At 36.9% G+C, this 12,909-nt stretch overlaps 1 protein-coding gene across 2 annotated transcripts in view; it reads left to right on the top strand.

Moving 5' to 3' along the window:
• rabgap1 (RAB GTPase activating protein 1) overlaps window positions 1-12,909 on the top strand; it is a 92,923-nt gene that overhangs the window by 71,147 nt on the left and 8,867 nt on the right. For both annotated transcript variants that reach the window (XM_079861429.1, XM_079861428.1), the window contains 8 exons: window positions 1,992-2,066; window positions 2,300-2,425; window positions 3,177-3,320; window positions 3,925-3,966; window positions 4,305-4,433; window positions 8,774-8,866; window positions 11,757-11,867; window positions 12,013-12,117. In XM_079861429.1, coding sequence (XP_079717555.1) covers window positions 1,992-2,066; window positions 2,300-2,425; window positions 3,177-3,320; window positions 3,925-3,966; window positions 4,305-4,433; window positions 8,774-8,866; window positions 11,757-11,867; window positions 12,013-12,117 — 825 coding nt within the window. The remainder of the gene's footprint in view (window positions 1-1,991; window positions 2,067-2,299; window positions 2,426-3,176; window positions 3,321-3,924; window positions 3,967-4,304; window positions 4,434-8,773; window positions 8,867-11,756; window positions 11,868-12,012; window positions 12,118-12,909) is intronic.

Here is a 12,909-nt window from a genome sequence, read left to right on the forward strand (position 1 = left end):
TGTTACATGTATAAAAACACAGGATGGATAAATGGATGGGTATTATATAGCAGGATGCATTAATAAATAGTTATAGATGGATGGATGATATCTAGATGGATGGATTGATTAATGGATGGATGGATAAAGATGAATATATAGATCTTTGGATGGAGATATAAATAGTCGGATGGATGGATAGATATGTAGAAGGATGCATGGATGGATGATAGATATATACATGGATGAATGAATAAGTATAGAAGGATGGATGATAGCTAGATAGCTGGATAAATGGATGGATAAAGATGAATGTATAGATGTTTGGATGGAGATATAAAATGGATGGATGGATATGGATTGGTGGGTGTATTGATAATTGGATGGATAGATAAATAGATGTATATAGATCGGTGTATATAGTGATGGATGTATAAATAGATATATAGCGAGATTGATATAGATATCGCTGAATTTACGGATGTATGGATTGGAAATGAAATGAACTGACAGCTCTCATTCAAATAGTGGGAGCTGATACTGACAGAAGGGCACAGCTAAATGTGACATTTATTTTAATGAGATTATGTGACATTATTTTTAAGTTCATTAAAATTAAAAGTTGTTATATGTTTTAAGCCTATTAAATGTTAAAAATGGTGTCTTTTAATTATACAGTAAAAAATATTTTGAATAGAGGCATCAGTAGCACTACTGGAATCAGTGATACTGACTTTCATTCACAGTGCTTAGTAAAAAGATGCCATTAAACAAATATATATATATATAAAAAAAAGATAGAAATTTGAACATATGCATTACAATATAAAAATATATATTTAAAAAAAATTGTGTTAGGTGTAATTAATCATGATTAGTTACAGATAAACGTGTGAAAAGTTAGTTGAACACCCACAATCAATTGGCTTTTTCAAAGCATATAAAGATGGTGGAAGTTCAGTAACCCAAATCACCTGTTTAATAAACGCAAAACACAAAAGCTCAGATTTTCTCCCAAAAATAATGAGGTCAGTGGTTTTAATATGAAAGCCACAAATGATGAGGGGAATGAGGAGATTGATGGTTAGGTTTCCATCTTTAGGCGTCTCTTAATAATTCACCAGCCCTCTCTCCGACTGTTACCGGCATCATTCATAGAGCACCATAGATTTCTCATATTGACTACACAGTTTGATTCAGTGCTCTCAATCCACAGTTCACAGAGTTTATTAGCACTGCAGTTTATGATTGTCACAATATTAGCTGGCATGTTAGCACTTTCAGAGGTATGTAGGTCAATCTGGAAGATTCTGAGGTATAGGATTTAAAGGGACAGTTCACCCAAAAATGTAATTCAGTCATCATTTACTCCCCCTCATGTCGTTCCAAACCTGTTGAAGACTTTCATTCAACTTCGGAGCACAAATGAAATCTGAGAGATTCCTGTCCCGCCATTGACAGTCCACGCAACTACCACTTTGACGCTTCAAAAAGTTCATGAAGAGATCATAAAAATAATCCATATGAATTGAGCGGTTTCATCCGAATTCTATGAAGACGGCACGACCGCTTTATATGATAAACAGATTGAATTTAGGTTTTTATTCACATATAAACTTTCATCAAAGGACACATCAGATATGGTAAATGAAAGCTCGGTCATGCTTGCTTGACTCTTGCTCTTTATTAAATTTTTGAAGCGACAAAGTGTGTTGCGCAGCTGTCAGTGGATGGACAGAAAGCACTCAGATTTCATTTAAAATATCTTCATTTGTGTTTCGAAGATGAATGAAAGTCTTACGGGTTTGCAACAAGTGTGAGTAATTGATGAAAATGCTCAAATCTTTGGGTGAACTAACCCTTTAAATGTGAATGGTTCTTTGTAAGATTGCAACGCTTTCCACGTCATCACATTATAATAACCAGTTATTTTCATCTAAATTGCTACCAAGCAATTTATAGCATTATCACCCATGATTCCAATGTAACATTCTGTATCTTCCATCCTGCAGGCGTACTCTGTATATGATGAAGAAATTGGTTACTGTCAAGGACAGTCCTTCCTTGCCGCTGTGCTGCTACTACATGTGAGTGTCACAGACTCTTAAATCAAAGCATCTACAACATCTATAACATTTAATATAATGGCATATTTGTGTATTTGCACTTGCAAAATATTTTATTTAGTCCAAGTACACTCCTTGGTTTGAACTAATGCATGTGGCATCATCCTTTGAGATGAGAGGTGGTGCCATCTAGTGGAGATTCCCTGTCGTGGGGTTTGTGATCATCGATGGTTTGCGGTCTCCTTTGTGTGCAGATGCCAGAGGAGCAGGCGTTCAGCGTGCTGGTCAAGATCATGTTTGAATACGGTCTCAGGGAGCTCTTCAAGCAGAACTTTGAAGACCTGCACTGCAAGTTCTTCCAGCTGGAGAGACTCATGCAGGTTAGTGTTACAAACTATGCATATCAGTTGATATATTCGGTTACAAATAATGACAGAATTTGCTAAAGGAAGGACATATTAAGATCACATTAATAAGCGGTTTAAATATCCAAATGTGCTATTCTTCCTATTGAAGAAATAGTCTCTGATGTATATACTACACTACATAAAAAAAGAAGAATATTTTGTCATCTTTAAAGTAAGATAAAGTCTCATCAGAAGTACAACTACACAAGATATTAAGATATTAAAGGGATAGTTCACCCAAAAATGAAAATGCTGTCATCATTTACTCACCCTCATGTTGTTCCAAACCTGTATGATTTCCTTTCTTCCCCTGAACACAAAATTAGATATTTTGAAGAAAGTCGGTAACCAAATGACTGATGGTCCCCATTGACTTCCATAGTAGGAAAAGAAAAATACTATGGAAGTCAATGGGGACCAGCAACTGTTTAATTACCAACCTTCTTTAAAATATCTTATTTTGTGTGTGTGTGTGTGTGTGTGTGTGTGTGTGTGTGTGTGTGTGTGTTGGCTGTTGCAAGTGCCATACTTGATCAGCAGCAGCAAAGCCAAGACCAAACATATCAACATGGTCATACCCATTACCATGCCAAACACTCTGAGAGTTGTGATGACAGAAATAATTTTGTGGAAACCATGATACATTGATTAACTGGAACGTTGTATTGAGCAATCAGCATCCGCGACCGGTACTATAAGTGGCTTCTGCCTCTCTGTGTTGTAGGAATGCATTCCAGACCTGTACGCACACTTCCTGAACCTGGGTTTGGAAGCACACATGTACGCCTCCCAGTGGTTCCTCACACTCTTCACAGCCAAATTCCCTCTTTACATGGTCTTTCACATCATAGACCTTCTGCTGTGTGAGGTAATATTTCATTCTTACCTGCTTTACCTCATTTGTTACTTTTCCTGCTCTCTTTACCCACTTTACCTGTTAATTTGGAGTTAATGGTGTTTCCTGTTCTTTACTGTCTTATGGACTCAACTTGATTTTGATTGTTTTTAACCATCTTTTGTCATTTTGATATTACATTTTATTTACAATGTTTTAGAGTATGAAAATGAAAATAAGCAAATGAAGATCACATCACAGAATTCATCAAACCAATGCTAATTCTTACTGATGTTTGTGCTGATGTTGTCTCACCAAAATCTGTCACTTCTGGGAGGATGATGTCATTAAAACTATTATAACGTGATGTAAATATTGAGGACCTATAAATAATTACCAGATAAAACAACAATTGCAAGACAACAAGTTTAGCTTGCAACATTTACATAGGAGAAAGAAAACAAATACCTGAAAATAAATAAATGCCTGGAATATTTAATAAATTTCAACTAATATGATTTTCTTTGAAAATATTTGATCTAATATAATAAAACATGAAGTGGGCATGAAAATGTACTTGATCATAGTAGGAATGACCCATTTTTCCTCCTCTTAATCTTGTATTCTTTCCTTTCAGGGCATCAGTGTAATTTTCAATGTGGCTCTTGCGTTATTGAAGGTAAGGAAATGCTTACGAAATCATGTGCAACTTTTCATCTTTTTTTTCTCCGAATTTTTTTTTTTTTTTTCACCAAGAAAGCAAAGAATATACAGGCCTGTGCTGTTTCCTGAAAATTAACCTGCAAAGCTTCATCACCATGTCACAGCTATTAAAAGAATGTTAGATGTAATTGGCACACCCAATATTTAGTAGCTATGTGATCAGATGTTTCTTAGTGCTGTCATCCAACCCTATAGGAAGAGAGACAATCTACCAGTGACCACATGAGCAACATTAACATGAGCTTTACTGTCTGACTCTAGAAACATTCTGAAAGGCTCTCTGTCTGTCCACAGACGTCTAAAGATGACCTGATACAGGCGGACTTTGAGGGCGCGCTGAAGTTCTTTCGAGTGCCAGTGCCCAAGCGCTATCGCTCTGAGGAGAACGCCAAGAAGCTCATGGAGCTAGCGTGCAGTATGAAGGTAACCGGCCCATGTTCAGGCTTTCAAGTGCTTTCAAAAGTATTTCATGTGATGATCATGGAATTTAATGATAGAGAATTTGAAGAAAATGCTGTTTTTATTTTTTATTTAAGCAGTGATTAGGATAGTATGATTTTTGACAGGACTCCTGAATGCACTTCTGCTGGTGCTTCACCATCTGTTTTACTAGTGTAAAATGTGGTTTTCATTTAGTTCTTGCTGTGAATAGACTACACAACGCAATTCGCACAGCTTTTTCGAGCTGTGTTTTATGGGGCAGAAAGAGTGTGGATGTAATTCTCTGCATTGACCAGCGGAGGACACTGCAGGGGTAAAAAAGAGACCCATGATAAAAAAAGTTCTTGGTTCTTGTTTTTAGTGTATTATAGCATCTGTCCTCACGTGTTATTTATACATCTACTGTATTTAAAAAAATTTGTATATACTTTTTTTTCTTAACAATTCATATCTCCATAAAAAAGGAAAGGTTAATGAATACTTGCATTTACTCACCCTCATGTTGTTCCAAACCAATAAGAATTTCGTTCATCCTCTGAACCCTATTTTTAATATCTGTATCTTTTTTTCCATCCATTAAAAATCCACGCAACCAAAACTTTCACATCAACACATTAAAAAGTACATAAAGACATCATAAAAATAATCAATATGAATGGGGCAGTTTAATCCAAGTCTTCTGAAGAGACCCTATCACTTTGTAGGATAAACAGATTTAACCTTTTATTCACATATAAACATCGATCAGCGACATACATAGAGCACATCAAATATGGTAAACAGAAGCTAAACGTGAATATCAAAGTTGAATTTTTTCTTATTTTCAGTGTCCTGAGACTTTTGAACGCCACTGTATCTGTCTACCTTTGCGCTTTGATCCCTGTATCGGTTCCTCATTGCCGTCAAAACATGACTGATTGAGTTTCTTTTGGGTCTTGCTCCTTTTCCTCCAAATACAAGCTAACCTTTATTCCTTTTTCCCTCAGTCACGCCATCCCACCACAACACTGAAAGCTCACTTTCACTGCTGAGTTTGGGTGTGTTTGTGTGCTCTTTCAATACGAGGGGCCCAGCGTTAGAAAATCAGAAGCCCACGGCCCCTTCCTCGGTTTAACACCAGTCGCGATCAAAAGAGCTTTCACAGACTACGACACTTCATTTCACTGCATCCAGGCCTAATTGTTCCCCGGGGTGTCGCTGAAAACACGCTGACTGATGAACTACTCTTGACATTGAGGGCTTTTATATGGATCTCATTTCATCTGTGGGAGCATTACGGATTAAATATGGAACAGAGCTGGTTCTGTGTCCTGGAGCTAGTCAGATATGGCGCAGTGCTAAATAGAGCTCATTTACAAACCTGCACGTACCTGCGGCTCTTGCATCGGTTTCACGCTCTTCTTCTGAGAAATGGCTGATGCTGAACACACAAAACACACTCAGTCTCACAGAAATGGGGTCATTCGATGAAAATGAGCTAGTACTGAGCTGCAGGTGGATAAATGTGGCACGGCTTGTGTCCAGTGTGCATGAACCGAAATCCTGTTAAATCAATTAGTGCTTAGTCTTGTTGCAATTGGATAAATTAGCTTGTTCAGAGCAAGTTTCACAGTTTTAAAGTCATAAAAGTTCATGCTAGTTGATTCTTGACTATCGACATCAAGTCTGGTCCACTTTGGAGCAGATAATTACCAAGAACTGAAAGGAAGGGGCCGTCTGACAGACATGTGAAGTAACCAACACCTACATGGTACTCTACGAATGTTCCTTGACGGAGTACAATTGCGTCGAAGTCAGCCAATACGATTGAATTTTAAGAGTTTATGATCTTGTTTGGGCCGTGCGATATACCAGTAGACCTGATAAAATGGTACAAATGTGTTAACCGGTAGAGATTTTGGATTATTGTCTCTATCACGGTTACCCTGGAAATCCAGAGTTCTGGCGAGAGCACAAGTTGAATTTGCTCAGCGAGTTTACTCTGGCATTGAGTAATGATGCTCATTAACTATGCCCTTGTATCCGAGCTGCACCAATCACATCGGGTTATCTGATATAGGCGGGCCGGAGGCGAGATGACGACAGCGCTGTGACGTCGAAGTCATTAGTAAACATTGCAAGATGGCTATGGATGAACACCAGTTGATTGAAACGGCTTTGACTTGGCTTTTTATCTAAAAGAGGAACAGAAGACGGCGCTCGAGTCCTTCCTTTGCAAGAAGGACGTTTTTGGACGTCTAAGGACGTCTACCAGTTAGCTCCGCTGGTAGCTAAGCGTATGGGGCTTGTTGTGATTGTAGGGCTGCAACAACTAATCGATAAAATCGATAATAATCGATTATGAAAATCGTTGTCAACGAATGTCATTGTCGATTAGTTGGTCTGCTCACGTCACGGGGAGCGTTACTGATGACGTCACTTTCATGACAACGCAGTCACGCGAAATGGCAGAGAGTAATCGGAGAGAAACATCAGCACGGCAAGCAAAAACTGTATATTCTCATTATATGAAGATGTGAAAATGGTATAGTCTAGTTTAATTCAATGCTACTGTGTAAACAGCTTTGTTTACTAACTTCGGGACAGTCACACTAGATCTATTTTGTATCGAGCATCAGGTTGCGCAATCAGTTCGCTCGCAACATAACGTTAAGTGATGGATTAAAATAGCGCTACCGCAGAAATAGGTTAAATTAAATGGTGTTTACAAAGTGAAGCACTAAATATAAAGGCAGTTAATAACAGCAGCAGTAAAATATTGTTTTTTAGTCACTGTAGTCAGTGGTTTTCAGCGAATGCTTGTGCAGTAATACAACATTTTTCCTGTACTTTTAACCAAGCCTGTTGTCAGCTGCGTACCTCCATTCCGCTCTCTTTTTATAGCATTTGTCTACTATGTAAGGGATAATCCCGCTTATTACATGGCTACCCACCAAATAAATCAATAATTTTACACAAAATATTGATTTAAAAAGGAGTTTATTGATTTAAAAATGATTGTATTGCTTCCGCTAAAGAAAATAGTCCGTTCCGTCTCTACGGTTAGAATCCTGCGTCCATAGCAACGCTCTGTTTTTCTGGTGTGTTATACTTCGCAGCGGTCTGTTATCAAGAAATAACAGATCGCATTCTACATTGGAATTCAAAATCTGCTGCTTAATATCTTATTACAAACATGTTTGTGTCCTAATTTCATAATGTGAAGTTTATATGAGCAGCGCAACTCAATATTTTGTTTTGTTTATTTATATTTTGGATATTTAAAGAAGTTTTACTGTTTAAAAACTGGACAAACTTTTGTGTTTGGGGTTTAAAATGTAAAAATTAAAGATTATATTAGTAAAACTCAATGTGTGGCTTTTGCACTTTTTAAAGTACACTTTTACACATAAATACCCTGATTTAGGGTTTTATTTAGTTATAAACAAAAATCAAATAGAATTTTAAAAAAAAACTATCCGATTAATCGAAAAAATAATCGTCCGATTAATCGATTATCAAAATAATCGTTAGTTGCAGCCCTATGTGATTGGTCGTAGTGTTATCCAATTGCGTGCAGTGAGATTTTCAAATGCATGCTTGGTGCCGCCCCTCGAGCTGGCCGATTTTCATTACTCAGTGCCAGACCTTTAATCTTTTGGATTTGGGTCTGGATTTCCAGGCTTTATCACGGTTGCACTCATGTGACATTGCAGTGCTGCATTTTCGCAAAAGTTTATCCTTTTAATTAATCTTTAAACCTTTCCAATTTAAACTTTCAATTGATTTTAAACTGTTTAAGTGCAATAAGAAGTGAAAGAGAACTTAATTTAAAATGTCCGTTTTTGCCAGTATTCACGTAAACGCAGTTGGTTATCCTAAATTAACGTAATAGTTGGTGAAAAATTGGATTTGTGTAAATATATTGGATCTGTGCATTAGGTCTTAAAGTGACAGCAGCATCATATACCTGCTGCTGTCGGTGTGCTTAATATTAATACAAAACTGAATTACTTTTGTAGTATTATTAACTAGTATTAGGCCCAGTTTTTGCTTTAGTATCAAAATGATTAAGAATTGTGAAATTTCAATGTAATCTAAAATGTATGCATCGTTACCTTGTTTGCAACAAAAATGGCTATATCATGAAATACATTAGTCGTGAAATAAAATAGCTATAACAGTTTTGGTCATATCATCGACCCCTAGCTCTTATCGTGTTTTGGCTTATCGCCATTTGAACTTTGTGGACTTGTTATACTATGCCCTGTGTCCCTGGGTTACACTTTTAAACTTTATCATGTCAATACTCTCTTCTGTGTCTTTGTTTTTGAATGTCGCAGATCAGTCAGAAGAAGCTGAAGAAGTATGAGAAAGAATACCACACCATTCGAGAGCAACAGGAACAGCAGGAGGCGCCCATCGAGAGATATGAGGTACATTTATTTCGAGTCTGTTTGACTGTCTGACCGCATGATGCGTCTCTGTCGGATTTACACATCTGCATTCATGACTGTGCACATGAATATTTACATGGCTCTTTAGGTTGCGCGTGCGTTTGCCCATATGCGTGTAATCTAGCCGTTAGATTTCGTTTTACCCCACAATCAGAACTAGTTTTCTCTTCAGCGCTGAGCTCAAACTCATTTTCCTTCATTTCCATCCTGTATCTTGTGCCATTAGCATATGTGCTTTATGCTTATAATGAGCAGCGATGTGAAACGAGGTTACCGCTGGGCTCAGAGATGATGAAAAAATGGCCAGATGGATTCCTGATAACGGCGGCCTGCCAGTCAACTGTTAGCCTGAGCCCAGCTCACGAGGAATTACTCTGATCATTTAGGAACTGTCAGTCATGCTTGAATGTCTACACACACACACACACCCACAGTAAAAATTCAGTTTGAATTCTCCACAAGAAAACATTGGCTCCTAAATATCACAATTAGAGCATCATAATAGTTTGCTAGAGTTGCCCAGATCTTGCGCTAGTTCAACGGCATTAAACTTCTAATTAGAACTGTTAATAGAAAACGCAACTACAAATAAGAAGACATACTTGCATGTTGTGATCCAACAACAGATTGTCCTGACAAAGTGCTCCATTTCAGGAGAAGCTTTTATGTGTAGCCTGCACCGTGGTTCTGGAGGCCGTTTGTAACAGAGACAGGAGTGTGCCAACTGCCACAGAGAGGCCCCAGAGATGTGTCAGTAGCAGCACCACTGCTCTGAATGTCCCGGCAGATGGAGGCGTAAACATGATGTGATGATGAAGTCAAAAGTTCTGTGTTTATTCCAATAAGTGAAAACAAACTTTTGGCTATGCCAATAAATTGACCCAAAACAGAGCAACAACTACAAACCAACTCCACTCAATGAGCTTCCTAACAACACTGAGAGGCCCTCTTAAAAAGGCTAAGCCCCTCCTACTTGGAATAAACCATTTAGTTATTAAAGGTAATAAAAGAAATTTAAGAAAGACAAAAAACAAAAAAAAGGATTAAACAGTAACAAAGAGAATAATACAAAAATATATAAACATTGGAAACAAAACAAACTCAATTAATTATTAATGTTTAACAATGCTTAAAGGAGAACTCCGGTCAATTTTAACATTGAGCTAATTTTTTTGTACATTTGGAGTGCTGTCAATACAGAGAACAACGACAAAAATCGGTGTTGCCTACACCGTGTTATCCTCTTTTTAAAATTTGCACCCTGTTGACTTCAATGGGGCAAGTTTTAAACCTGCTTTTAGCCTCTTAACATCCTTGATGTGTCATTACAAGTGCCCAGAAAATGTAAGTGATTCCTTCAGAGTCAACACGCGGGTGAATCTGACTGCAGTAGATGTGAAAGATATGAATAAAAGTGATGTTAACTCGTGTTCACTCTGAAGGAATCACTCACATTGGCTGTGCACTTGTAAAGACACATCAAGGATGTTAAGAGGCTAAAAGCAGGTTTAACTATTGCCCCATTGAAGTCAACAGGGTGCAACCCCCCCCAATACCCCTCGTAATTTGAACTGTGGTTAGGGGTTTGGGTTAGACATGGTGAGGACAGAAACAACACTAAACAATACACAATCAGTGACACACACATATCTGCGTTAACTGGTGTTAAAATTTGCGTAAAACAGATAATGTGTTATGATGTTAGTATGAAAAGTGTATGTATGCATAGTATGTTCTCAGACCACTGTCATAATAAGAGTCCTTTTACAAAATAAGAGTCTCTAGTCACAGTGTGACACCGTTCTTCGTAAAATGTGCAGCGCACAGATAAACATTGGGATTATAATGTGAACAGTGTTAAAAAATACATTTTACCCATTCTAAGTTCGTCAGCCTTAGGAAGGTCAAACCAGTGAGTTGTGGAAAAAACGGAGTCTCTTTGACACAGCAGCAGCTCATCCCGGCCTCGTTTTCCGTATTTCCGTACTTTTGTAACTTTTATAAAGATTTTTATTTTTAATTTAATTTATTCAGTTTATACAGTGAAGACTATGCAGTGATTTGATTACTTTATTCAAACTCTGTACCTGAAAACTACTGTTAGCACAACCTGAAAACCTGAAAAGCACTGTTTATGGCTTTTATTGTTTTTATTTGTGCTATTTGTATATGGATTATTTGTTAGGATTTTATTACTATTCACTTGTCTTTACTATACTTGTTTATTTTTATTAACAAATTTTAACAAAGATAAAAAAGAATCTGTAACATTTTTTTTTGTTTGTTTTAGTTAATGATAGTTAATGCATTAATGCGTTTCCAATGGTTTTTAAAAAGTTTTTAAAGGCCTACAATATGAATGTCGAAAACTTTACATACTTATTTATAAATGTATTCCTCTTGTATTAATAATATCAAGTTAACTAATTTACATGTCAATCCACTCTTGCAATGAAAATGCACACTATATGTTGTATTACCTAAATTCAGTCATATGCTCCACTTAAATACATAAGCTTATAAATATTTCTGTGCATGTATTATAACCAACGCCTTTGTGAGATCAAGGAAGCGGTTATATAATGTTAACAGGTTTGGGACTGTTACAGTATGGCATTAACACACATACACATGCACAATACAAACACACACTCGCTTTTTAATAGGCTCTTAGTACAATAGCCGGAGGACTGAAAGTCCAGTCAGTGTGTTAATTGCTTTCTGACATATTTCCCTCTAACTGGTCAATTTTTAATCAGGTTTCTTCTCCAAGGTTCCTCGTATTCCCAGCACAGTTAACCATTATAGTGACTGTCACAAGACAATGACTGAGTCACACACCCGCTCACGCTCTGTGTCTGCCCTGTAGAGAGAAAACCGGCGGCTACAGGACGCTAACATGCGCTTGGAACAGGAAAATGACGATTTGGCTCACGAGCTAGTCAGCAGTAAGATCGCCCTGAGGAAAGACCTGGACAACGTAAGTCTTTCAGGCAGTTTACCACTTTTGAGGGCATTTTAAAAGTTTGTTCTCATTGCAGGTCTAGCTTTAGCGGTTGGTGACATTCACACATGCCTGTGGCCTCTGGTGCAAATGTTAACACACTCTGTCCTTTTTCCTTCAGGCTGAGGAGAAAGCTGATGCGCTGAACAAAGAGCTTCTCATTACTAAGCAGAAACTGGTGGACTCTGAAGATGAGAAGAGACGATTGGAGGAAGAGTCTGCACAGGTCGGACACCTCCACCACCTCCCAAAACCTTTCTGTACTACTGGTCAAAAAAAAAAAACAGTATTTAAGGGCACCTCCTGATTTTGCCGAGTTAGATGCGTTCCTGGGTCAACATATTTTGTTGATCCTGGAACAAAATTCCTGTATGAAAATTAGTCAGGTTCTGCATATTGAAGGTGTTCAGAAGTGTTGAACTATTCTTGGTGTCTTTTTCTTCACTATACACTCCAATTCACCCATTTAAAAATCTAAAATAATACATATTAATTATAATAAAAATAAATATAATAAATAAAATATATTTTCTCACACCACCTGAATGCAAAATATATGTAAAATATTTTTTGTAAGAAGTTAAATTACCCATATGCTTCAGAAATAGCTAATGTCAGTGATTTCAGCTGTTTAAAAAAGTCGAATTGCCAAATTCCCAGTGAAGGACTACGCTACCCATAATCCTCAAGTGATTTCCACCAATCAGAGAAGTCTCTTTTACCATGAAATGTTTGTGTGGTGCTTTCTCAATGAAAAGCTTTATTGGATTATTTAATTTAATTTAATATATATATATATATATATATATATATATATATATATATATATATATATATATATATATATATTTCTTTCTTTCTTTCTTTTTTATAATCCAATAAAGTTATAAAGCTATATATATAATATTCTTACATTGGCACAAGAAACATAAATTACGTATATTTTTTGTTTGGTAGTGTATTACCCAATAACCCCATAATGTGATTACATTTATATATTTTATTTATGTCTATATTT

This window comes from Squalius cephalus (genome assembly GCF_949319135.1).
Source record: "Squalius cephalus genome assembly, chromosome: 24".
In the NCBI taxonomy this organism is placed as follows: domain Eukaryota; kingdom Metazoa; phylum Chordata; class Actinopteri; order Cypriniformes; family Leuciscidae; genus Squalius; species Squalius cephalus.